General features: G+C 49.6%; 1 protein-coding gene across 2 annotated transcripts in view; it reads left to right on the top strand.

Moving 5' to 3' along the window:
• The first annotated feature begins 4,857 nt into the window (after positions 1–4,857).
• LOC139229683 (cyclic AMP-dependent transcription factor ATF-6 beta-like) overlaps positions 4,858–27,306 on the top strand; it is a 174,811-nt gene continuing 152,362 nt past the window's right edge. For both annotated transcript variants that reach the window (XR_011587783.1, XM_070861201.1), the window contains exon 1: positions 4,858–5,106. Coding sequence is in view for 1 of the 2 variants with exons in the window: in XM_070861201.1 (XP_070717302.1) it covers positions 5,034–5,106 (73 nt within the window). In the remaining variant the exon portion in view is untranslated. The remainder of the gene's footprint in view (positions 5,107–27,306) is intronic.

The following is a 27,306-nucleotide window of genomic DNA, read 5'->3' as shown; positions in this document are numbered from 1 at the left end:
AGTTTTGGGCTTCAGGTGAAAACAGCACAACCTGAATAAAGATTCCTCATCCTCCACCAGCTGGCCTGAGGGCGCTTCGCTTCTTCCTTGAACAGAGGCCCAACCAATCCCCAGCCACCACCTCCCTCCTCCGCCTGGCTGAACTTGTTCTTACATTGAATAACTTCTCCGTTGACTCCACTCACTTCCTCCAAATTAAAAGATGTTGCTATGGAAACCCGCTTGGGCCCTAGCTAGCCTGCCTTTTTGTGGGATATGTGGAACATTATTTGTTCCAGTCCTACTTGTGTCCCCTCCCTCACCACTTTTTCTGGTACTGTATTGGTGCCTTTTCTGATGACTGTATTGGTGCCTTTTCCTGCTTTCACCCCGAACTAGAAAATGTAATACACTTTCCTTCAAAGTTCCACAATTCCCTCATCTTCATATGGTCCATCTCCGACTCTTCCTTTTTAAAAAAGGAGGGAGAGAAAGCGGGTAATTATACACCAGTTAGCCTGACATCAGTAGTGGGGAAAATGTTGGAATCAATCATTAAGGATGAAATAGCAGCCCATTTAGAAAGCAGTGACAGGATCGGACCGAGTCAGCATGGATTTATGAAAGGGAAATCATGCTTGACGAATCTTTTGGAATTTTTTGAGGATGTAACTAGTAGAGTGGACAAGGGAGAACCAGTGGATGTGGTGTATTTGGACTTTCAAAAGGCTTTTGACAAGGTCCCGCACAAGAGATTGGTGTACAAAATCAAAGCGCATGGTATTGGGTGTAATGTACTGACATGGATAGAGAACTGGTTGGCAGACAGGAAGCAGAGAGGCGGGATAAACGGGTCCTTTTCAGAATGGCAGGCAATGACTAGTGGGGTGCCGCAGGGCTCAGTGCTGGGATCCCAGCTCTTTACAATATACATTAATGATTTGGATGAAGGAATAGAATGTAATATCTCCAAGTTTGCGGATGACACTAAACTGGGTGGCGGTGTGAGCTGTGAGGAGGACGCTAAAAGGCTGCAGGGTGACTTGGACAGATTAGGTGAGTGGGCAAATACATGGCAGATACAGTATAATGTGGATAAATGTGAGGTTATCCATTTTAGGGGCAAAAACACGAAGGCAGAATATTATCTGAATGGCAGCAGACTAGAAAAAGGGGAGGTGCAACGAGCCCTGGGTGTCATGGTTCATCAGTCACTGAAAGTGGGCACGCAGGTACAGCAGGCGGTAAAGAAGGCAAATGGTATGTTGGCCTTCATAGCTAGGGGATTTGAATATAGGAGCAGGGAGATCTTACTGCAGTTGTACAGGGCCTTAGTGAGGCCTCACCTGGAATATTGTGTTCAGTTTTGGTCTCCTAGTCTGAGGAAGGACGTTCTTGCTATTGAGGGAGTGCAGCGAAGGTTCACCAGACTGATTCCAGGAATGGCTGGGCTGTCATATGAGGAGAGACTGGATCAACTGGGCATTTATTCACTGGCATTTAGAAGGATGAGCGGGGATCTCATAGAAACATATAAGATCCTGACGGGACTAGACAGGTTAGATGCGGGAAGAATGTTCTCGATGTTGGGGAAGTTCAGAACCAAGGGACATAGTCTTAGGATAAGGGGTAGGCCATTTAGGACTGAGATGAGGAGAAACTTCTTCACTCAGAGTTGGCCCTTACGGTTAAGGGGATCAAGGGGTATAGAGAGAAAGCAGGAAAGGGGTACTGAAGGAATGATCAGCCATGATCTTACTGAATGGCGGTGCAGGCTCGAAGGGCCGAATGACCTACTCCTGCACCTATTTTCTATGTTTCTATGTTTCCCTTCCCCGTCTTCTCTGTCTCCATTTCTGGGGATAGGTTATTGACAAACATCCATTATACAGGTATATAAAAAGGAAGAGAGTAGCTAAAGTAAACATTGGTCCCTTAGCGGATGAGACTGTGGAATTAATAATGGGGAACAGGAAAATGGCAGAGACTTTGAACAAATATTTTGCATCAGTCTTCATGGTAGAAGACACTAAAAACATCCCAATAATGGATAATCAATGGGCTATAGGGAGGGAGAAACGTAACTCAATCACTATCACTAAAGAAAAAGTACTTGGTAAAATAAAGGGACTAAAGGTGGATAAATCCCCTGGACCTGAGGACTTGCAACCTCGGGTCTTAAAAGAAGTGGCTGGAGCGATAGGGGATGCATTGGTATTACCAAAATTCCCTGGATTCTGGAGAGGTCCCAGCGGATTGAAAAACCGCAAATGTAATGCTCCTATTTAAAAAAGGAGGCAGACAGAAAGCAGGAAACTATAGACCAGTTAGCCTAACATCTGGGAAAATGCTGGAATCCGTTATTAAGGAAGCAGTAGCAGGACATTTGGAAAAGCATAATACAGTCATGTAGAGTCAGCATGGTTTTATGAAAGGAAAATCATGTTTGACAAATTTGCTGGAGTTCTTTGAGGATGTTTAAGGAGGAACCAGTGGATGGGGTGTATTTGGATTTCCAGAAGGCATTCGTTAAGGTGCTACATAAATGGTCACCGCACAAAATAAAAGCTCACGGGGTTGGGGATAATATATTAGCATGGATAGTGGATTGGCTAATTCATCATCATCATCATAGGCAGTCTTTCGAGTTGAGGATGATTTGCTTCCACGTCAAAAAGTTCACAGGTGTTTCAATGAAGGACCTAAAATTCAAGGTTCGAACTAAATCTTGAAGGGTGGAAGATGCCTGTGCTTGGATTTTTTTAACGTGTGGTGACCATTGCACACCAGCCACCACACGGGCTTGACAGAGCTAGGTCTTGGCCCAGTAGCAAGGATTAACCAAGATGACAGGAGACCAGCTCTACTGCACGGATCTAGTGCGCACACATATCGCAGTGTGGGCTGGGCCCATGCTGCCCCTGGGCCCTCGCCTCTTCTAGGCTCCGATCACGTCCCTCTACCATCTCTCGCAGCTCCTTCACCCCGACCTCGCCGCTCCTGCAGTACCTGCCCATCTCCAATCACCGACCTGGACCTTGATGACGTCCCTTTTCACTGCTCCCTGGAGTGGTATGCCTCCACGCTGCTCCTTCCGCTCCCCGGCCTGCTCCGATGGTGCTCACAGGCCAGGGGCCACGCAAACTGCTGGGCTAGGCAGCCACACTGCTCTTTCCGCTCCCTGGCCTGCTCCGATGGTGCTCACAGGCCAGGGACCACGCAAACTGCTGGGCTAGGCAGCCACATTGCTCTTTCCGCTCAGAAGGATTGGCTAACTAAGAGAAAACAGAGAATCGAGATAAATGGGTCATTTTCCGGTTGGCAAATGGTAACTAGTGGAATGCCAGAGGGATTAGTTCTGGGGCCTCAACTATTTACAATCTGTATAAATGACTTAATGAAGGGACCGAGTGTAATGTCGGCAAGTTTGCTGATGATACAAAGCTGGGTGAGAAAGCAAGTTGTGAGGTAAGACACAAAAAATCTGCAAAGGGATATAGACAGGCTAAGTGAGTGGGCAAACATTTGGCAGATGGAGTATAATGTGGGAAAGCGTGAGGTTATCCACATTGGCAGAAAAATGAAAAAAGCAAACTATTGTTTAAATGGAGAGAAATTTCAAAGTGCTGCAGTACAGTGGGACCTGGAGATACTTGTGCATGAAACACAAAAGGTTAGTATGCAGGTACAGCAAGTGATCAGCAAGGCCAATGGAATCTTGGCCTTTATTGCAAAGGGGATGGAGTATAAAAGCAGGGAAGTCTTGCTACAGTTATACAGGGTATTGGTGAGGCCACACCTGGAATACTGCATGCAGTTTTGGTTTCCATATTTACGAAAGGAAATACTTGTTTTGGAGACAGTTCAGAGAAGGTTCACTCGGTTGATTCTGCAGATGAGGTTGACTTATGAGGAAAGGTCGAGTAGGTTGGGCCTCTACTCATTGGAATTTAGAAGAATGAGAGGTGATCTTATCGAAACGTATAAGATTATGAGGGGGCTTGACAAGGTGGATGCAGAGAGGATCTTTCCACTGATGGGGGAGACTAGAACTAAGGGGCGTGACCTTAGAATAAGGGGCCGCCCATTTAAAACTGAGATGAGGAGGAATTTCTTCTCTCAGAGGGTTGTAAATCTGTGGAATTCTCTGCCCCAGAGAGCTGTGGAGGCTGGGTCATTGAATATATTTAAGACAGAGATCGACAGATTTTTGAGCGATAAGGGAGTCAGTCAATGGTTATGGGGAGCGGGCGGGGAAGTGGAGCTGAGTCCATGATCTTATTAAATGGCGGAGCAGGCTCGAGGGGCCGAATGGCCTACTCCTGCTCCTATTTCTTATGTTCTTACCCTATTATTTGTTCTTTTTTCCCTCTCGTTCCCACAGCAGATTCCAGCATCCTCAATATTTTGCTTCTGGGTTTGAAATATTGCTCATATACCGACCTGTTGTCCCGCTCCCCGCCAATCACAGCACACACCCCGCGCCCGCTCACAGGGGCAAAGATTGACGGCCGTTAAACATGAAATATTTAAACCCAACCGGCAAGTTCCGAGCGCGAGCCTCTTGCAACCCAAATCAACGCCGCAAACCCCGCCTCCCGGCGGCGCTGATTGGCCAGGGGCGGTCCGCTGAGGAGCACCCGCGGGAAGCGGAATGGTCGGAGCGCCTGTCACTCAGAGTGAAGGACCGGGTTTCCGGGGCGGGGCTCGCGCGGGGGAAGCGGACTGGCCAGAGTGCCTGTCACTCAGGATGAGCGGGGCGGGTTTCCGAAGCGGGGCTCTCCCGCGGGAAGCGGATTGGCCGGGGCACCTGTCACTCAGAGTGAGGGAGGCGGGTTTCCGGGGCGGGCCCGGGCCTCAGTGGGAGTTGGACTCGGAGCTCGGGCAGTGTGTTTGGGCCGAGCGCCAGTGACGCCGCGCTGGGCCCTTGTCTCAGCGAGTTGGAGCCGGTGGGAGCGGCTCACGGCGGCCGCCGCCTGCTTTGACACTCGGGGCGGGGTTTATTTCACACTTTGGATTCTTATAATTATTCACTCGCGGGGAGCCAGGGCGCCATGGCAACGGGTTTGGTGAGCGAGCTGGACAGTCGCTTCTTCGCTGATAACCTGCTGACCAATGAGGACTGGGGTAAGGACAGTATTTAAACAGTGTGCAAGTTCCAGGGTACCATAATCCAGGTCGCTGATTGGAGCGTGGGCAGGTACAGCAGGAGCGGAAGAACCAGGGGACCAGGGGCAGCACGGGTCAGCCCACACTGCGATATGTGAGTGCACTGGGTCCGTGCAGCAGAGCAGGTCTCCAGCCGTCCTGGTTAACCCTTGCCACTGGATAAAGGCCGAGCTCGGTCAAGCCCGTGTGGTGGCTGATGTGCGACGGTCACCACACGTTAAAACAATCCAGGCACAGGCATCTTCCACCCTTCAACAAGCCTCCTTGATAAAATGTAGCCTCCCCACTGACACCTGGGAGTCCCTGGCCAATGACCGCCCTAAGTGGAGGAAGTGCATCCGTGAGGGCGCTGATCACCTCTAGTCTCGTTGCCGAGGGCATGCCGAAAGCAAGCGAAGGAGCGTGCGGCAAACCAGTCCTACCCAACCTTTCCTTCAACAGCTGTCTGTCCCACCTGTGACAGAGACTGTAATTCCTATATTCCACTTTTAGAGTGGAAGCAAGTCTTCCTTGGTTTTGAGGGATTGCCTATGATGATGATGAGTTCGGGACCTGGAGTATTGGGTTCTTCACTGAAACAATTATGAACTCATCCCTTTTTGGCGTAGAAATAAGTCATCTTCGATTCAAGGGACTGTCTATGATGATGGAGGGGAAATTGGAGGGAGGGGAGGTGAGGTGAATGGGGGTAAGGTGTTTGCTACAGTCTGTACTGTATATAATGTGTTGAACTTTGTTGTGGATTGTTACACAGAGTGTAAATAGTGTTTACAATGACAGGGTCTGCTGCCCAGTGAGTGAGCCACAGTCCTGGCTGGTGGCTACAGGATATGCTGCAGATGGTACAGATCCAATGTGTAATCCATTGGAAGGTAATGCACCTAATTACCTACCTGCCAAGTCTCCGTTATTTGGAGTGGGCACGATATATCGTATCATTTTTAAATTAACAAACTGCAGCTGTGCCTTCAGCTGCCTGGGCCCTAAGCTCTGGATTCTCTCCCTAAACCTCTACAGCCTCTCTACCTCTTTCTTTTAAGGCGCTCCTTAAAACCTACCTCTTTGACAAGCTTTTGGTCACCTGTCTTAATATCTCCTCACATGGCTCAGTGTCAGATTGTGTTTGACACTGATTTAAGGTGATTTAGATTAGGAACCAGGGGCAACATAGAACTTTTTCTTACACAGCGAGTTGTGATCTGGAAGTACTTTTGAAGGTTACTCACTGTTGTAATGTAGGAAGTGCGGCAGCCAATTTGCGCACAGCAAGGAGCAATGTGTTAGTGACCAGATAATCTGTTTTTTGTGATATTGTTTGAGGAATTAATATCAGTCAGGACACCGGGGATAACTCCGCTGCTCTTCAAAATAGTGCTATGGGATCTTTTACATCTCCCTGAGAGGGTAGACTCATATTTCTGTCTGGTATTAAATCCTTACTCCAGCGTGGTGAGCTAAACCATGCCACTGAATCAATGCGAGACCGCTTGCACAGTCTTTCCTCTTTCCCCGAGCGAATGAAATGCCACTTAATTTGTATTGGGAAGTTGGTTTAAACTTTTGCCTTGGTAGGCCCATTTCAAAGCCTGCAGCTTTATTTTAACTGAGCATGCTGGTTGCCGGACAAAGATTACACCCGCAGCAGGCTTGACCTCTGTGTCTGCATCAATACTTTAAAAAAAATGCAAGTGTGGTTGATTCACCGCACTGAGGAATCGTTTCCACTGTGTACGTTTAAAAATAGTGCTCTGTCTTACAAAAGCTTTTTTACCTTAGCAACACTGCGCAAAGCATAAAGTGGTGGTGGGGCCGAATGAACATAAAGACTTATATTTATACAGCGCTTTTCACAACCACCAGTCATCCCAAAGCGCTTTACAACCAATGAAGTACTTTTTGAAGTGCAGTCACTGAGGTAATGTAGGAAATGCAGCAGCCACAACCTTCTGACTCTGAGGTGAGGGTGCTGCCCACTGAGCCATGGCTGACACAACATGCAGGGCACCACAAAAGCAGCTGTGCTGACTCTCCTGGGCTTTTGCTGTACGATTTGAGCAGGGTCACGACACCTGCAGTTTTGACCCTCTTGGAGATTTGGACTGTTTGACTGTGAGATTGGCCGAGAGGTGGTTTACTCACAAATAAACCCGTTCCACAGGGAGTGTGGATGTGATGGAAAGTTTCAATGTGGTATTCTATTGCCCTTCTGATATTCTTCTATGTAATTGGACTGTTTTTAAAACAAAATCATTTGTCTGGCAATGTTAGATTAATGGAAATATTCAGACACTTTGTCGAGATATGTTTTGAATTAACCATTTACCAGAGGGAATATATTTTGCGTGTCTCCTGTGTTGAAGCTCTCGTGCATAATATTGGTGTAGATTTGCTTCTGAGTTGAGAATCTACTAGACGGGAACATAAGAAACATAATGTAAGAATTAGAAGCAGGAGTCGGCCATACAGCTCCTCGAGTCTGCTCTGCCATTCAATAAGATCGTGGCTTAACTTCGACCTTAACTCCTCTCTCGCCCTGATCCCATATCCCAGAGTCCAAAAATCTACTGCTCTCAGCCTTGAATATACTCAGTAACTCAACATCCACAGCCCTCTGGGGTAGATAATTACAAAGATTCACAACCCTCTGAGCAAAGAAATTCCTCCTCACCTCAGTCTTGGCTGATCCCTTAACCTGAGATTATAGCCCCTCTTTCTAGACTCTCCAGCCAGGGGAAGCAACCTCTCAGTATTTACCCTGTCAGTCCCTCTTAGAATCTTGTATGTTTCAATGAGATCACCTCTCATTCTTCTAAACTCCAGAGAGTATAAGCCCAATCTCTCACTGTAGGACAATCCTCTGATCCTAGGGATCAATCTCCTGAGCCTTCATTGCAGCAGCCACCTTCTCTTTCACTGCCCACCCCTCCCCCTTCCATATTGAGAATGCAGAGCCTTGGGTGAAGATATGAGAGTCCTATTAATGTTCCTCTTTTTTTTTAATAGGCTTAGCCTTATTTTGTGTAGCCTTGCTCCAGCACTGGTAGCTCTCTCGCTCTCTCTCCAATTGTCTGGTGGTCCTTGCCTGTGACTATCTATGCTTGTAGCCCCTGCCCTTGATGTTAAAGCGGCATGTACCAACCTGGGGTGTCACTGCAGCTATAGCTAAGTTGCCTACTCTCTTCAAATTGTTGAGCACATTTGCTGGCTACGGAATGTCTGGGGGCGGCCACTCTGTATCCTGCTTCCCTTCAGTGTTATTTCCTGATGTATATAATGCAGGAGGGGCGATGCTGGGGTGAATGACAGGGCTCCTGGGTGTGGGGGGCTCCTGGGGTGCATATCGTTAATGGCAATTGGCACTTTATTGCAGCTTGTGGCTGATCCAGAGATCCCAGTCAATTCCATTCCATTGGAATGATCAATACCATTTGCAACTCCTCAGTTAATGAAGCAGTCCATGCCTGCTTGCAGCAAGACCTGGACAGCATTCAGGCTTGGGCTGATAACTGGCCAACAACATATGCCACACACACTTGCCACGCAATGACCATCTCCAACAAGCGAGAGTCTAACCACTGCCTCTTGACATTCAACGGCATTACCATCGCTAAATCCCCTACCATCAACATCCTGGGGGTCGCCATTGACCAGAAACTTAACTGGACCAGCCACATAAATAATGTGGCTACAAAAGCGAGTCAGAGGCTGGGTATTCTGTGGCGAGTGACTCGCCTCCTGACTCTCCAAAGCCTTTCCACCATTTGCAAGGCACAAGTCAGGAGTGTGATGGAATACTCTCCACTTGCCTGGATGAGTGCAGCTCCAACAACACGCAAGAAGTTCGACACCATCCAGGTCAAAGCAGCTGCTTGATTGGCACCCGACCCACAACCTTAAACATTCCCTCCCTCCACCACCGGCGCACCGTGGCTGCAGTGTGTACCATCTACAAGATGCACTGCAGCAACTCGCCAAGGCTGCTTCAGCAGCACCTTCCAAACCCATGACCTCGACCACCTAGAAGGACAAGGGCAGCAGGCGCATGGGAACACCACCAGCTCCAAGTTCCCCTCCAAGTCACACACCATCCTGACTTGGAAATATATCGGTGTTCCTTCATCGTTGGTGAATCAAAATCCTGGAACTCCCTCCCTAACAGCACAGTGGGAGAACCTTCAGCACACGGACTGCAATGGTTTAAGATGACGGTTCACCACCACCTTATCGAGCGCAATTAGGGATGGGCAAAAATGCAGGCCCATGAATGAATTTGAATTTTTAAAATGCCATATTGCATGGCATTAATTATTGGCTGTGCACTGACAGAAACCTTGCACCCACTCCCCTAGTTCCATCGCTTTTCCAGGCTGATCACTCGGACAGAACCCAAGAGTGCGCACCTCTGCTCGACCCTCAAGCTAAGTTTTAAACCCTGCATGCAGTTGGTCAGCAAGGTACCCTATTTCCACCTGTGTAACATCGCAGTTTTGTCTGCAACTCAGCCCTCCTACGGCACTTGTTGGTCGAGGGATAAACTTTGGCCAGGCAAACGATTGCCCCGTGCGATCCATTCCGGCCACCCTAGAGGGCAGATGGGGCCCTCGGTTGAACATCTCATCTGAACGACAAGAATCAGGGCTTGCAACTTGCAAAACCAACATTTACACACCAGAACTTCTGTAGTTAATAAGTCGATCATAAGACGCATATGCTTTCAACAAACAAGCAGCCATGTACAAAATGAACCATAAGAACATAAGAAATAGCAGCAGGAGTAGGCCATTTGGCCCCGCGAGCTTGCTCCGCAAATCAATAAGATCATGGCTGATCTGATCATGGACTCAGCTCCACTTACCTGCTCGCTCCCCATAATCCTTGACTCCCTTATCGTTCAAAAATCTGTCCATCTCCACCTTAAATATATTCAATGACCCAGCCTCCACAGCTCTCTGGGGTAGAGAATTCCAAAGATGCACAAACCTTAGAGAAGAAATTCCTCCTCATTTCTGTTTTAAATGGGCAGTACAGCGGGACCTGGGGGTACTTGTGCATGAAACAGCAAAGGTTAGTATGCAGGTACACAGCAAATGATCAGGAAGGCCAATGGTATCTTGGCCTTTATTGCAAAAGGGATGGAGTATAAAAGCAGGGAAGTCTTGCTACAGTTATACAGGGTATTGGTGAGGCCACACCTGAAATACTGCGTACAATTTTGGTTTCCATATTTACGAAAATATATACTTGCTTTGGAGGCAGTTCAGAGAAGGTTCACTAGGTTGATTCCGGAGATGAGGGGGTTGACTTATGAGGAAAGGTTGGGCCTCTACTCATTGGAATTCAGAAGAATGAGAGGTGATCTTATCGAAACGTATAAGATTATGAGGGGGCTTGACAAGGTGGATGTAGAGAAGATGTTTCCACTGATGGAAACTAAAACTAGGGGGCATAATCTTAGAATAAGGGGTTGGCTATTTAAAACAGAGATGAGGAGGAATTTCTTCTGAGGGTTGTAAATCTGTGGAATTCGCTGTCTGAGAGCTGTGGAAGCCGGGACATTGAATAAATTTAAGACCAAGATAGACAGTTTCTTAACTGATAAGGGATTATGGGAAACGGGCAGGGAAGTGAACCTAAGTCCATTATCGGATCAGCTATGATCGTATTAAATGGCAGAGCAGGCTCGAGGGGCCGTATGGCCTACTCCTGCTCCTATTTCTTATGTTCTTATGACCCCTTATTCTGAAACTATGCCCCCTAGTTCTAGATTCCCCCCACTAGGGGAGACATTGTCTCTGCATCTACTGTCCAACCCCCTCAGAATCTTGTACGTTTCAATAAGAAACTGACTGCAAAAGCTTCTATAGATATGTAAAGAGAAAAAGAATAGTGAAGGCTAATGTAGGTCCCTTGCAGTCAGAATCAGGTGAATTCACAATGGGGAGCAAGGAAATGGCAGACCAATTGAATAAATACTTTGGTTTTGTCTTCACTAAGGAAGACATGAATAACCTCCCGAAAATACAAGAGGACCGAGGGTCTAGTGAGAAGGGAGAACTGAGGGAAATCCTTATTAGTCAGGAAATGGTGTTAGCGAAATTGAAAGGACTGAAGGCTGATAAATCCCCAGGGCCTGATAGTCTGCATCCCAGCGTACTTAAGGAAGTGGCCCTAGAAATAGTTGATGCATTGGTGGTCATTTTCCAACATTCCATGAATTAGAGGGTAGCTAATTTAACCCCATTTTTTTTTTTTTAAAAAGAGGAAGAGAGAAAATGGGGAATTATAGACCGGTAAGCCTGACATCGGTGGTGGGGAAAATGCTGGAATCAGTTATTAAAGATGAAATAACAGCGCATTTGGAAAGCAGTGACAGAATCGGTCCAAGTCAGCATGGATTTATGAAAGGGAAATCATGCTTGACAAATCTTCTAGAATTTTTTGAGGATGTAACTGGTAGAGTGGATAAGGGAGAATCAGTGGATGTGGTGTATTTGGACTTTCAAAAGGCTTTTGACAAGGTTCCACACAAGAGATTGGTGTGCAAAATTAAAGCACACGGTATTGGGGGTAATGTAGTGACGTGGATAGAGAACTGGTTGGCACTCAAGAAATAAAGTGGAAATAAACGGGTCCATTTCAGAATGGCAGGCAGTGACTAAGTGGGGTGCCACAAGGCTCAGTGCTGGGACCCCAGCTATTTACAATATCCATTAATGATTTAGAAGAAGGAATTGAACATAATAGGCCCAAGTTTCCACACGCGCCTAAACGGCGCAGTCCTGACCTGGACACCCGTTTTTCGCGCCACAAAGGGCACCTAAAAAAATCCTCAGTATTCTCCACCTCCCTGCAGGTCCTCTGGCCCTCGGCGCAGCCAGCACGAGCTGTGGGGGGGGCGGAGCCAGGTCCCTGCGCTGAAAACAGTGCCGGGACCTCTGCACATGCGCGCTACAGTCGGCACGCAAGTGCAGTAGCTCCAGGCGCCGAACTGTGTGGGAGGGGCCCGAAGCACGCAGCCCCAAGCCCTGGCCGAATGGCCTCACTGGGGCTGCGTGAATAAGGCTCCTCCCACGGCCAGCTCCTGCGCCTCCCCCCCCAGCCTTCGGACCAGACCCGACACCCGCTCCCTGCCCCCCCTCCCCCCCCTGCCTCCGGGCCAGACCCGACACCCGCCGACTGGACCCGACCCGCGCTCCTGTTACCCCTCCCCGACATGGACCCGACCCGTGCTCCCCGACTGGACCTGACCCGCGCTCCTGTTCCTGCTCCCCGCCTCTCCGACTGGACTTGACCCGCGCTCCTGTTCCTGCTCCCTGCCTCCCCGATTGGACCCGACCTGCGTTCCTGTTCATGTTTCCCCTCCCCGACTGGACCTGACCCGCGCTCCTGTTCCCCCTACCCGACTAGACCCAACCCACGCTCCTGTTCCCGCTCACCGACTGGACCCGACCTGTGCTCCCCGACTGGACCCGACCCGCGCTCCTGTTACCCCTCCCCGACTGGACCCGACCTGCACTCCTGTTCCCCCTCCCCGACTGGACCCGACCCGCGCTCCTGTTCCCCCTCCCCGACTGGACCCGACCTGCGCTCCTGTTCCTGCTCCCCGGCTGGACCTGACCCGCGCTCCTGTTTCCCCTACCCGACTAGACCCGACCCACGTTCCTGTTCCCGCTCCCCGACTGGACCTGACCCGCGCTCCTGTTCCCCCTCCCCGACTGGACCAGACCCGCGCTCCTGTTCCCGTTCACCGACTGGACCCGACCTGTGCTCCCCGACTGGACCCGACCCGCGCTCCTGTTACCCCTCCCCGACTGGACCCGACCTGCGCTCCAGTTCCTGCTCCCCGACTGGACCCGACCCGCGCTCCTGTTCCTGCTCCCCGCCTCCCCGACTGGACCCGACCTGCGCTCCTGTTCCTGTTCCCCCTCCCCGACTGGACCCGACCTGCGCTCCTGTTCCTGTTCCCCCTCCCCGACTGGAACCGACCTGCGCTCCTGTTCCTGCTCCCCGCCTCCCCGACTGGAACCGACCTGCGCTCCTGTTCCTGCTCCCCGCCCCCCCGACTGGACCCGGCCTGCGCTCCTGTTCCTGTTTACCCTCCCCGACTGGACCCGACCCGCGCTCCTGTTCCCGCTCCCCGACTGGACCCGACCCGTGCTCCCTGACTGGACCCGACCCGCGCTCCTGTTCCCCCTCCCCGACTGGACCCGACCCGCGCTCCTGTTCCTGCTCCCCGACTGGACCCGACCCACGCTCCTGTTCCCCCTCCCCGCGCTCCTGTTCCTGCTCCCCGACTGGACCCGTGCTCCTGTTCCTGCTCCCCGCCTCCCCGACTGGACCCGACCTGCGCTCCTCTTCCTGTTCCCCCTCCCCGACTGGACCCGACCCGCGCTCCTGTTCCTGCTCCCCGACTGGACCCGACCCGCGCTCCTGTTCCCCCTCCCCGCGCTCCTGTTCCTGCTCCCCGACTGGACCCGACCCGCGCTCCTGTTCCTGCTCCCCGCCTCCCCGACTGGACCCGACCTGCGCTCCTCTTCCTGTTCCCCCTCCCCGACTGGACCCGACCCGCGCTCCTGTTCCCGCTCCCCGACTGGACCCGACCCACGCTCCTGTTCCCCCTCCCCGCGCTCCTGTTCCTGCTCCCCGACTGGACCCGACCCGCGCTCCTGTTCCTGCTCCCCGCCTCCCCGACTGGACCCGACCTGCGCTCCTCTTCCTGTTCCCCCTCCCCGACTGGACCCGACCCGCGCTCCTGTTCCTGCTCCCCGACTGGACCCGACCCACGCTCCTGTTCCCCCTCCCCGCGCTCCTGTTCCTGCTCCCCGACTGGACCCGCGCTCCTGTTCCTGCTCCCCGCCTCCCCGACTGGACCCGACCTGCGCTCCTCTTCCTGTTCCCCCTCCCCGACTGGACCCGACCCGCGCTCCTGTTCCCGCTCCCCGACTGGACCCGACCCGTGCTCCCTGACTGGACCCGACCCGCGCTCCTGTTCTCCCCCCCCCGACTGGACCCGACCCGAGCTCCTGTTCCTGCTCCCCGCCCCCCCCCGACCCGACCCGCGCTCCCGCCCCCACCCCCCGGACCCGATCCGACTTCCGCTCCCGGACTGGATCCGACCTGACCTCCCTCTCTCTCCCCCCGCCCCCCCTCTCTTCCCCTCTTTTCTCCCCCCCCCCCCCCCCCCCCCCCCCCCCCAACCGAACCGACGCCACCTACCTGTAAATCTGGTGCTGGGGACGGGCCCTGCCCGAAGTCTCGAGCCGGCCCGTTCAGCCTTCGGTCCCGAAAGGCCTGCCTGAGGCACTTTCACACAGGTAGGAAGATGGTTTATTTAATCTTTTCTTTGCTTATAAATGTTTATTCAGGTTGGATTTATTTGTATAATATTTGTGTAAGTATAAATAAGGATTTATCATAGAATTTAATGACTTCTCTTTCCCCCCCCCCCCCCCACCTCATTCTGGACGCCTAATTTGTAACCTGCGCCTGATTTTTTAATGTGTAGAACAGGTTTTTTCAGTTCTACAAAAATCTTCACTTGCTCCATTCTACTTTAGTTTGGAGTACGTTTTCACTGTGGAAACTTTCAAATCAGGCGTCAGTGGCCGGACACGCCCCCTTTTAAAGAAAAAATTCTGTTCCAAAGTAGAACTGTTCTACCTGACTAGAACTGCAGAAAAAAAAATGTGGAGAATTGCGATTTCTAAGATAGTCCGTTCTCCACCAGTTGCTCCTAAAAATCAGGCGCAAATCATGTGGAAACTTGGGCCCAGAATCTCCAAGTTTGCAGATGACACTAAGCTGGGTGGCAGTGTGAGCTGTGAGGAGGACGCTAAGAGGCTGCAGGTTTGCTTGGACAGGTTAGGTGAGTGGGCAAATGCATAGCAGATACAGTATAATGTGGATAAATGTGAGGTTATCCACTTTGGTGGCAAAAACAGGAAGGCAGATTATTATCTGAATGGGGACAGATTAGTAAAAGAGGAGGTGCAATGAGACCTGGATGTCATGGTACATCAGTCATTGAAGGTAGGCATGCAGGTAGAGCAGGTGGTGAAGAAGGCAAATGGCATGTTGGCCTTCATAGCTAGCGATTTTGAGTATAGGAGCAGGGAGGTCTTGCTGCAGTTGTACAGGGCCTTGGTGAGACCACACCTTGAATATTGTGTGCAGTTTTGGTCTCCTAATCTGAGGAAGGACGTGCTTGCTATTGAGGGAGTGCAGAGAAGGTTCACCAGACTGATTCCCGGGATGGCAGGACTGACATATGACGAAAGACTGGATCGGCTAGACTTATACTCGCTGTAATTTAGAAGAATGGGAGGGAATCTCATATAAAACTCTGACTGGACTGGACAGGTTAGATGCAGGAAGAATGTTTCCGATGTTGAGGAAGTCCAGAACCAGGGGACAAGGATAAGGGGTAAGCCATATAGGACCGAGATGAGGCGAAACTTTTTCACCCAGAGAGTTGTGAACCTGTGGAATTCTCTGCCACACAAAGTTGTGGAGTCCAGTTCGTTGGACATATTCAAACGGGAGTTAGATGTGGCCCTTACAGCTAAAAGGATCGGGGGTATGGAGGGAAGGCAGGAGTGGGGTACTGAGGTTGCATGATCAGCCATAATCATATCGAATGGCGGTGCAGGCTCGAAGGGCCGAATGGCCTGCTCCTGCACCTACTTTCTATGTTTCTATCACCTCTCAGTCTTCTAAACTCCAATGAGTAGAGGCCCAACCTGCTCAACCTTTCTTCATATGACAAACCCTTCATCTCAGGAATCAAACCTCGTGAACCTTCTCTGAACTGCCTCCAATGCAAGTATATCCTTCCTTAAATAAGGGGACCAAAACTGTACGCAGTACTCCAGGTGTGGTCTTACCAATGCCCTGTCGCAGCAGTTGCAGCAGGACTTCCCTACTTTTTGCAGTCATGAGATTTGGCACAGGATTGAGTTTTTATGGTGGGTTGGGGGTTGAATGGGGACGGTGGGTGAAACATCCAGCTGTTTTGTGCTGCAGTGCAAACTCCTTTTCCATAGTGGCCTGGATCATTTCCTATTTGGTCAAGTATCCTGATTTGATTTTCCACAAGTGCCTCGCTTTAGTTCTGTTTGTTCCTACAAGTTAACCCTCTATGGAATTTAGCAGTTTTGCCGCAAATGATCTTTCAATTTACAGAGCTGGATGCCAGAGGTGTGGTTTGTTTTTCGTAGTTGTATTGTGATTCCACTACCCTGTACAAGAAATCTGCCACGTTAACTCCAAGAAACATGAAGGATGAAGTACTACAATGCTCCGAGATCTCTGGCCTCTTGCACATCCCAGATTTCCATTGTTCCACCATTGACGGTCGTGCCTTCGGTTGCCAAGGCCCCAAGCTCTGGAAGTTCCCTCCCTCAGCCTCTCCGCCTCTCTAGCTCTCTCCTCCTGGCTGGAGGGTCTAGAACTAGGGGGCACAGTCTCAGGATAACGGTGGAACTCAGAGGGTTGTTACTTTGAATTCTCTAACCCAAAGGGCTGTGGATACTCAAACGTTTCAAGGCCGCGATAGATAGATTTTTGGACTCGAGGGGAATCGAGGGATATGGCGATTGGGCGGGAACATAAAAACGTAAGAAATAGGAGCAGGAGTAGGCCAGACAGCCGCTCGAGCCTGCTCCGCCATTTAATACAATCATGGCTGATCCGATCATGGACTCGGGTCCACTTCCTTGCCCGCTCCCCAAGGGAAAGTGGAGTTGCGGTTGAAGATCAGCCATGATATTGAATGGCAGAGCAGGCTCGAGGGGCTGTAGGGGCTACTCCTCAAAATTCTTGTGTCCTTTAAGTCGCTCTTTAAAAATCTACCTCTGAAACCAGGCTTTTGGTCACCTGCCCCAATATCTCCTCCTGTGGCTCGGTGTCCAATTCTATTTGATAACACTCTTGTGAAGCGCCTTGGAATGTTAAAGGCGCTATATAAATGCAAGTTGTTGAAGGAGGACTCATTACATGGCCCAGATGTGATCGGGGATCACCAAGCAGTTGTGTAGGGACCAAGCGTGAAACGGCTGGAACAGGGTGTCCCTTTCTGCTTGTTTAAAAATTATTTTATGTATTATTAAAATTGAGAAATTTCATGCCATTTTAAATTCAGTTAGGGCTTGTGAATGTTGCATTCTGCAGGGAAGTGGGGTTGATGTGGGAGATCAGAAGTAATGATGTGTAGAGCCTGTTATTTATAGGCTGCACTGTCTATAAAGATTAGAAGCTGTCAGTTTCCTGCCCACTGCCACAGATGTGTCAGTCGCGCATTCGCACCCACACGCCCTCGTGTAGTGTGCAGCTGGTAGTGCTTGTTGCTGTGGACGGGTGGTTTAAAGTGGAGCCCAGGCACTTTTGAAGTGCAGTTAATGTTTTAATGTCGAAGCACAGCAGCCAATTTGCGCACAGCAAGCTCCCACAAACAGCAATAAATTGGATCATCCGGTTTTTAAAAATTCGTTCTGGGATGAGGGAGTCACTGGCAAGGCCGGCATTTATTGCCCATGCCCAATTGCCCTCGACAAGCTGGTTGTGAGCCACCGCATTGAACCGCTGCAGTCCGTGTGGTGAAGGTACTCCCCACAGTGCTGTGAGGGAGGGAGTTCCAGCATTTTGACCCAGTGCCGATGAAGGAACAGGGATATATTTCCAAGTCAGGGTGGTGTGTGACTTGGAGGGGAACTTGTAAGTGATGGTGCTCCCATGCGCCTGCTGCCCTTGTCCTTCTAGCTGGTAGAGGTCCTGGGTTTGGGAGGTGCTGTCACGAAGCCTTGGCGAGTTGCTGCAGTGCATCTTGTCGATGGTACACACTGCAGCCACGGTACGCCGGTGGTGGAGGGAGTGGATGTTGAAGGTGGTAGATGGGGTGCCAATCAAGTGGGCTGAGGTGTTGGCTGAGGGATAAATATTGGCCAGGACATCAGGGATAACTCACCTGTGCTTCGAAATAGTGCAGCAATCCCTCAGTAGCACACTGGAGCATCAGCCTGGATGTTGTGCTTGAGTCTCTGGAGTGGGACTTGAACCCACATCCTTCTGACTTAGAGGTGAGGGCGCTTCCCACTGAGCCATGGCTGACACTGAAACAGGAGGAGTGCAGCAGTTGCTATAAAATCTGTGGAGTCGTTCATTGAAATTTTCAGTAACTTTGAGCGACATAATACTCTGGTACGATCTTTCCCAATCACAGTGCGGTGTTAAATCAGGCCAAACAATACAATGGGCTAAAATCATGCTCGACCCTGAGTGCATATACTCAATCATTTTTCATAAGCTGAAACTGCCTAGTTGTAGGACTCCGCTTGATATTACGTGCACAGGAGGTTTGAATTTTATGTTCCAACTTGATGGAGAAGCTGAGAGGCAGAGTCTAGAACTAGGGGTGTAACCCAAGATAAGAAATAGGAGCAGGAGTAGACCATACGGTCCCTTGAGCCATTCAGTAAGATCAGGGCTGATCTTCGGCCTCCACTGCACTTTCTGCCTGATCCTCATAGCACTTGATTCCCTTAGAGTTCAAAAATCTGTCGATCTCTGTCTTGAATATACTGAACGGCTGAGCACTCTCAGCCTTCTCGGGTAGAGAATTCCAAAGATTTACAACACTGAGTGAAGAAATGCTCATCCTAAATGGCTGGCACCTATCCTGAGACTGTGCCCCCTAGTTCTAGCCTCTCCAGCCACGGGATTCAGCCTCTCAGCATCTACCCTGTCAATCCCCCTCAGCCATTGTTTTTGGACCCTACCACAAACTCTGTTCCCTAGCTACTGACTCCATTCTTCTCCCCAACTTCTGTCTGTTGCTGAACCGCACTGTTGGTAATCTAGGTGTCAAATTTGACCCCGAAATGAGCTTCCGACCATATATCCACAGCATAACTAAAACCGCCTATTTCCACCTCCGTACCATTGCCCATCTCCGCCACTGCCTCAGCTCTTCTGCTGCTGAAACCCTCGACCATGCCTTTGTTACCTCAAGACTTGACTCTTCCAACATACTCCAGGCTGGCCTCCCACATTCTACCTTACGTAAACTACAGGTGAGCCAAAACTCGGCAGCCCGTGTCCTAACTCGCACCAAGTCCTGCTCACCCATCACCCCTGTGCTCGCTGACCTACATTGGCTCCCGGTTAAACAATGCCTCAATTTCAAAATTCTCCTCCTTGTTTACAAATCCTTCCATGGCCCTCGCCCCTCCCTATCTCTGTAATCCCCTCCACCCTCCCCACCCCCGGAGATATCTGCGCTCCTCTAATTCTGCCCTCCTGACCATCCCTGATTATAATCGCTCCACTATCGGTGAACGTGCCTTCAGCTGCCTGGGCCCCAAGCTCTGGAACTTCTTCCCTAAACCTCTACCTATCTTTCCTCCTTCAAGACGCTCCTTAAAACATATCTCCTTTGACAAATCTTTTGGTCATCTGTGCCAATTTCTACTTGTGTGGCTCAGTGTCAATTTTTAAAAATCTCATAATACTCCTGTGAAGCGCCTTGGGACATTTCACTATGTTAAAGGCGCTATATAAATACAAGTTGTTGTTGTATCTTGCATGTTTCAATGGGATCACCTCTCATCCTTCTAAACTTCAGAGAGTACAGGCTCAATCTCTCCTCATAGGACAACCCTCTCATCCCAGGAATCAATCTAGTGAACCTTCGTTGCACCGCCTCTAAGGCAAGTGTATCTATCTTTCCTTGGGTACAGAGATCAAAACTGTGCACACCAGGTGTGGAATCACCAAAGTCCTGTCCAATTGCAGCAAGACTTCCTTACTCTTGTACTCCGACTCCCTGGAAATCAAGGCAGCATCTGAAGCGCTATGACTTGCTGTCCTGTACTTCAGGCTAGTTGCTGCACTTGGATCATCGAGTACCTGACCCATTGCAAAGATTATTGGGCGTTTTACAAGCATTGGTGGTTGGATTAAATTGAGACGATTCATTGAAACTCTCAGTTGGTAATTAGTGGCTGATTTCTGTGGAATTCAAAGTATCTCTGAGCAGTTGCCGTTAGAAATTCAACTTAATGATTGTTTTAATACCTCGTGGTCACCCACCAGCCACAAGAGCGGAGTAGCAGGACTCTAACCCAAGTTTTCACAGTTCCATAGTAACAATGGCAGATTGTAGTTAATTACTAACTATAAGTTATGTAAACTTCCATCGATCACCAGCACTTGTAAAATATCCCAAGAATAGGGGCCAATTATTTGATGGGGTAGAGAGAGAAACTATTTCCTCTAGTCGGGGGGGAGGGGTGAATTCAGAACAAGGGGGCAGAACCTTAAAATCAGAGCTGGGCCGTTCAGGAGTGATGTCAGGAAGCACTTCTTCTTATAAGAAGGATAGAGAAAATCTGGAACACTCACCCCCCCCCCCCCCAAAAGCTGTTGAGGGGGAGCAGTCAGTTAAAAATTTCATGATTGAGATTGATAACATTTTGTTGGATAAATGTATTGAGGGATATGGAACCAAGGCAGAGTTAAGATGCATATAGGAATGGGGGAGAGAGGGAGGAGTGGGGGGGGGGAGAGAGGGAGGAGTGGGGGGGGGAGAGAGGGAGGAGTGGGGGGGGGAGAGAGGGAGGAGTGGGGGGGGGAGAGAGGGAGGAGTGGGGGGGGGAGAGAGGGAGGAGTGGGGGGGGGAGAGAGGGAGGAGTGGGGGGGGAGGGAGGAGGAGGAGGAGGGGGGGGGGGGAGGGAGGAGGAGGAGGAGGAGGAGGGGGGGGAAAGGAGGAGGAGGAGGAGGGGGGGGGGAAAGGAGGAGGAGGAGGGGGGGGGGAAAGGAGGAGGAGGAGGGGGGGGGGGAAGGAGAGGGGGGGGAGATGAGGAGGATGGGAGGAGAGGAGGAGGAGGGGGGGGAGGAATGGTTCAGGATTTCACTCCTGAACCATCTCACTCTAATCTTAAGATGGTGCCACCTTGTTCTTGTGAACGTTCTCTGCAGTTAAGCAGTGAAAATTCTGAAGCAGAGCATTGCAAATCATAATGCGCGGGGTCCTGCCTTAGTCTGCATTGATATCTGTTCTAATCTGCATAGTGCGGCTCGCTAAAAGAAATATACAGGAAATCACTATCTTAAAACATATTTGGAAAAGGCTTCACATGAAAGTTCTATCAGGTGAGCAAATGTTAGCACTGCAACGCATTTACTGGGCCATTGACGTGACCCATGATAAGAAAGACTTGCATTTATATAGCGCCTTGCACGACCACTGGACGTCTCAGCGCTTTACAGCCAATGAAGTACTTTTTGGAGTGTAGTCACTGTTGTAATGTAGGAAACGCGGCAGCCAACTTGCGCACAGCAAGCGCCCGCAAACAGCAAGGTGGTAATGACCAGATAATCTGTGTGTTTTTATGTTGATTGAGGGATAAATATTGGCCAGGACACCAAGGATAACTCTCCTGCTCCTCTTCAAAATAGTGCCATGGGATCTTTTACATCCACTTAAGAGAGTAGTCTAACGTTTAACTCAGTCTCATCTCATCCGAAAGATGGCACCTCCGAAAGTACACTGCTCCCTCAGATCTGCACTGGAGTGTCAGCCTAGATTTTTTTTGTGTGTTCAAGGCCCTGGAGTGGGACTTGAACCCACAACCTTCTGACTCAGAGGTGAGAGTGCTACCCACTGGGCCACAGCTGACTTGCTGGATGCTACTTCCAATCTGGAATTAAATTTCTCTGATCCTTCGGAGGGAGACGTTAAACTGATGGCCACATTTGCCCCCTCAGATGGATGTAAAGATCCCACGGCACTATTTTGAAGAGGAGCAGGGGAGTACCCTCCGGTGTACTGGGCCAAGAATTATCCCTCAGCCAAAATAATTTATTAAAAAAAGGATTATCTAGTCATTCGCATAGCTGTTTGTGGCAGCTTGCCGTGTGCAAATTAGCTGCCGCATTTCCAACATTATATAAATATAAGAAAGTCACCAATAAATCCAATCGGGGACTCGGGAGAAACTTCTTTACCCAGAGAGTGGTGAGAATGTGGAACTCGCTACCACAGGGAGTGGTTAAGGTGAATAGTATCGATGCATTTAAGGGCAAAAGAAATAAAAGGATATGCCAATAGGATGAGATGAAGGAGGGTGGGAGGAGGCTCGTGTGGAGCATAAACACCAGCATGGATCTGTTGGGCCCAATTCTCTGTCTCTGTGCTGCAAACACTTTGTAATTACAAATGTCGACGCTTCATTGGCTGTGAAGCGCTTTGGCACATCTTGAGGCCAAGAAAGCTGCTGTAGAAATGCAAGTCTGTCTTTACTTCAGTATTCTCTTCTTTACCTCTAGACTTGACTATTCCAACGCACTCCTGGCTGGCCTTCCACATTCTATCCTGTGTAAACTAGAGATGATCCAAAACCCGGCAGCCCGTGTCCTAACTCGCACCAAGTCCCGCTCACCCATCACCCCTGTGCTCACCGACCTACATTGGCTGCCGGTTAAACAACTCCTCTTTCAAACTTCTCATCCTTATTTTCAAATCCCTCCATGGCCTCGACCCTCCCTATCTCTGTAATCCCTTCAAGCCCCACAACCCCCCCCGAGATGTCTGCACTCCTCTAATTCTGCCCTCCTGACCATCCCTGATTATAATTGCTCCACCATCGGTGGCTGTGCCTTCAGCTGCCTGGGCCCCAAGCTCTGGAACTCTCTCCCTAAACCTCTCCACCTCTCGAGACGCTTTTAAAACGTACCTCTTTGACCAAGCTTTTGGTCACCTGCACTAATTTCTACCTCTGTGGCTCGGTGTCAAATTCTTATCGCATAGTACTCCTGTGAAGTGCCTTGGGATGTTTCACTATGTTAAAGGCCCTGTATAAATAGAAGTTGTTGTATACCTCTGCTGGTGCTGCTAGGAGAGAGCAGAAGGTACAGACTCCATTTCTGCACCAATTTCACCTGCGTGTGATGCCTGAGCCCCTGATTCCGTGTGGGGTGTTAACCCTGCTGCCAGCCATTGGTGGCCATCAGACCCTTTCGATTGCTGCAAGTACCGCCACACAGACTTCCCTCTCAGGCAGCACCTCTCTGGGTCGAGCAGCATCACCGAGCTGTGAATTTAAAGGCCTCGCCCTCTGCTACTGCAACATTCAACTCTTGTGGTTGTACTGCTAAACCTGCTGTACTGCTTCAGCATGCCGCTGTGCTTTCCCACTGACACAAGAAATAGGAGCAGGAGTAGGCCCTATGGCCCCTTGAGCCTGCTCTGCCATTCAATAAGATCATGGCTGATGTGAATCTCGATTCCATCTGCCCACCTTGGTTCTGTATCCCTTACCTGCAAAAAATCTATCCATCTCCGTTTTGACATTTTCAATTGACCCCCAGCCTCAACAGCTTTTTTGGAGTGGAGAGAGCTCCAGATTGCCACTCCCCTTAGTGTGAAGGTGCTTCCTGACATCACCCCTGAACGGCCCAGCTCTAAATTTTAAGGTTACGCCTCGTTCTGGATTCTCCCCCACCAGAAGAAATAGTCTCTCTCTATCTACCCTATCGAATCCTTTAATCATCTTAAACACCTCAATTAGATCACCCCTTAATCTTCTATACTCTGAATACAAGCCTAGTCTATGCAACCTGTCCTCATAATCTATCCTCGGTATCGTTCTGGTGAATCTGCACTACACTCACTCCAAGGCCAGTATAGCCTTCCTGAGGGGTGGTACCCAGAGCTGAGCGCAGTTTTCTAAATACTTCAGGCGGGCGGTGGCGGGAAGGGGGGAAGAGAGCTGATATAGGGCCGAGCACAGACCCAGCTCTGCACCAGACATAGGGCCGTTTTGAAGTTTAGACCAATGACTTTCATTCATAATACCGCTTTTAATGTACATAATTAATGGGCATGACCGGGTAGATGCTGAAAGGCTATTTTCCCTGGCTAGAGGGTCTAGAACCAGGGGGTCACAGTCTCAGGATAAGGGATTGGCCATTCAGAACTGAGATGAGGAGGAATTTCTTTACTCAAAGGATGGTGAATCTTTGTAATTTTCTACCCTGAAGGGCTGTACATGCTCAGTCAATGAGTATATTCAAGGCAGAGATCGATAGATTTTTGGACACTAAGGATATGTGGATCAAACGGGAAAGTGGAGTTGAGGTGTAAGGTCAGCCATGATCTTGAATGGTGGAGCAGGCTCGAGGAGCCATACGGCTAACTCCTGTTCCTATATCTTGCGTTCTTAAAAACATAAGAACATAAGAAATAGGAACAGGAGTCGGCCATTTGGCCCCTCGAGCCTGCTCCACCATTTAATATGATCATGGCTTATCTGATCTTGGCCTCAACTCCACTTCCCCGCCCGCTCCCAATAACCCTTGACTCTCTTATCGTTCAAAAATCTGTTTACCTCCACCTTAAATATATTCAATGACCCAGCCTCCACAGCTCTCTGGGGTAGAGAATTCCACAGATTCATGACCCTCAGAGAAGAGATTCCTCCTCATAGTTTTAAACGGGCGGCCCTTTATTCTGAAACTATATCCCCTAGTCCCCCACGAGGGGAAACATCCTCTCTGCATCCAGCTTGTCAAATTCCCTCAGAATCTTTTATGTTTCGATAAGATCACCTCTCATTCTTCTAAGCTCCAATGAGTATAGGACCAACTTGCTCAACCTTTCTTCACAAAACATTCCAAGGCACTTTTCAGAAAATGTAATCAGACAAAAATGGACATGGAGCCAAAGGAAGAGACACCAGGGATAAGTACAAGCCTCGTCGAGGAGGTGAGTTTAGAGGAGGGCCTTTGAGGTGGAGGGGTTTCGGGAAGCAATTGTGAAATGTAGGCTCCAGGCTTCTGAAGACACAGCCACCAGTGGTGGGCAAAGGCAGGGGAGATTGCACATGACACAGAACCCAGACTTCTCTGAGCATTGTAGTGCCGGAGGAGGTTGGCGATAGTGAGGGGACGAGGCCACGAAGAGATAGATGTAAACACAAGAATGATCATTTAAAACTTGAGGTGTTGGACTGGGAGCCAAAGTATATCAGTGAGCATGACGGCGATGGGTGAACAGGACTTGGTGCGAGTTAGGACTTGGGCAACAGCGTCTTCGATGAGCTGAATTTTATAGATTAGACAAATTGACAGCAATAGGAGAGCGCAAAACGCACATGGCTGGAAAGAGAGACTTGCTTTTCTACAGCGCCTTTCTTGACCTCTGGACGTCCCAAAGCACTTCACAGCCAATGAAGTACTTGGGGGGGAAAAATAATTTGCAATTGGGGACTAATCTTTACAGTGTTGATTTTTTTTTTTTGAAATTCGTAGCCAATTGTTCCAATTCTTTGTCAAATCACAAACGCCAGAGGTCACCTTGCACACGCCAAGGATCACTCTGCGCCAATGCTCTTAGCCAAAAGGCCTAGAGCCACTGCACCGTTCCTGGAAGTACTGCAATACCAGGTTCGTGCCATGGAGGTGGATGGGTCAGGTCCCCCACACACCTCCGAGGAGGTGGATGGGTCAAGCCACCCCACCCACCTCCTGTTTCCAAAAAAGCAAGCATATACCTTCCTGATCCAGGGAGAACCACCCGGAGGTCATGGTGGCTACTCCCCTGTCAGGTCAGTTACGCATGATCTTAGCCAAAAGACACTGTTGATTTTTTTTTTTTTTTAATTCGTAGCCAATCGTTCCAATTCTTTGTCAAATCACAAACGCCAGAGGTCACCTTGCACATGCCAAGGATCACTCTGCGCCAATGCTCTTAGCCAAAAGGCCTAGAGCCACTGCACCGTTCCTGGAAGTACTGCAATACCAGGTTCGTGCCATGGAGGTGGACAGTGTTGATGCTCGATGCAAAGTTGGGATTTCTTACTCTAATCTTGATTCACTACCTGAATCAAGAGAGGGGAAGGGAGGACAAGAAGTCCCTCTGGTAAAACTGGTTTGGTTGTATTTCAGTGGTAAAATGGAATGGCATGTTTGTATTAAAGGATTGCGCCACAGCTCTGAAATTCCCGTGTGTTCAAAGCTTGGCATTTTGTTGACTAATAGTTTGGTAACATCAGCCTGCTGCCAAATCTTGGTACTCAGTGGAGGAAACAGGCTAGAACTGGTGCCAAAGCACATCAGGCCAGCTTTAATTTTTTTAGGCGGCAATAGATATTAAGAGGCAATCACATTCAATTTTAGTGTTTTTAAAAAACAAACTTCACATAAGAACATAAGAAATAGGTGCAATATTAGGCCATTTGGCACATCGAGCCTGCTCCGTCATTCAATAAGATCATGGCTGATCTGATCATGGACTCGGCTCCACTTCCCCGCCTGCTCTCCATAACCCTTCCTCCCTGATCGCTCAAAAATCTGTATCTCTGTCTTAAATATATTGAATGACCCAGCCTCCACAGATCTCTGGGGCAGAGAATTCCACAGATTTACAACTCTGAGAGAAGAAATTCCTCCTCCATCTGAGTTTTAAATGGGCGGCCCCTTATTCTGAGACTATGTCCCCTAGTTTTAGTTTCTCCTATGAGTGAAATATCCTCTCCATCAACTTTGTCGAGCCCCCTCATTATCTTGTATGTTTCAATAAGATCACCTCTCATTCTTCTGAACTGCAATGAGTATAGACCCAACTTACTCAACCTATCTTCATAAGTCAACCCCCTCATTTCTGGAATCAACCTAATTAACCTTCTCTGAACAGCCTCCAATGCAAGAATATCCTTCCTTAAATATGGACAACAAAACTGTATGCAGTACTCCAGGTGTGGCCTTACCAATACCCTGTACAGTTGTAGCAGGAATTCTATGCTTTTATACTCTATCACCCTTGCAATAAAGGCTAACATTCCATTTGCCTTCCTGATCACTTGCTGTACCTGTATACTAACTTTTTGTGTTTCATGCACAAGGACTCCAGATCCCTCTGTACTGCAACACTTTGCAATTTTCTCCATTTAAATTGTAATTTGGGCTTCTGTTTTTTCTGTCAAGTGGATAACCTCACATTTTCTCACATTATACTCCATCTGCCAGATTTTAGCAGGGGGATGGGGGAGAAGGGAGAAGGGGGATGGGGGATGGATGAGGGGGGGGAGGAAGGGAGGGATGGATGAGGGGGGGAGGAAGGGAGGGATGGATGGGGGGGGGGGGGAGGGAGGGATGGATGAGGGG

Source organism: Pristiophorus japonicus, chromosome 19, assembly GCF_044704955.1.
Source record: "Pristiophorus japonicus isolate sPriJap1 chromosome 19, sPriJap1.hap1, whole genome shotgun sequence".
Lineage (NCBI taxonomy): Eukaryota > Metazoa > Chordata > Chondrichthyes > Pristiophoridae > Pristiophorus > Pristiophorus japonicus.
This window is presented reverse-complemented; position numbering and strand designations above follow the sequence as displayed.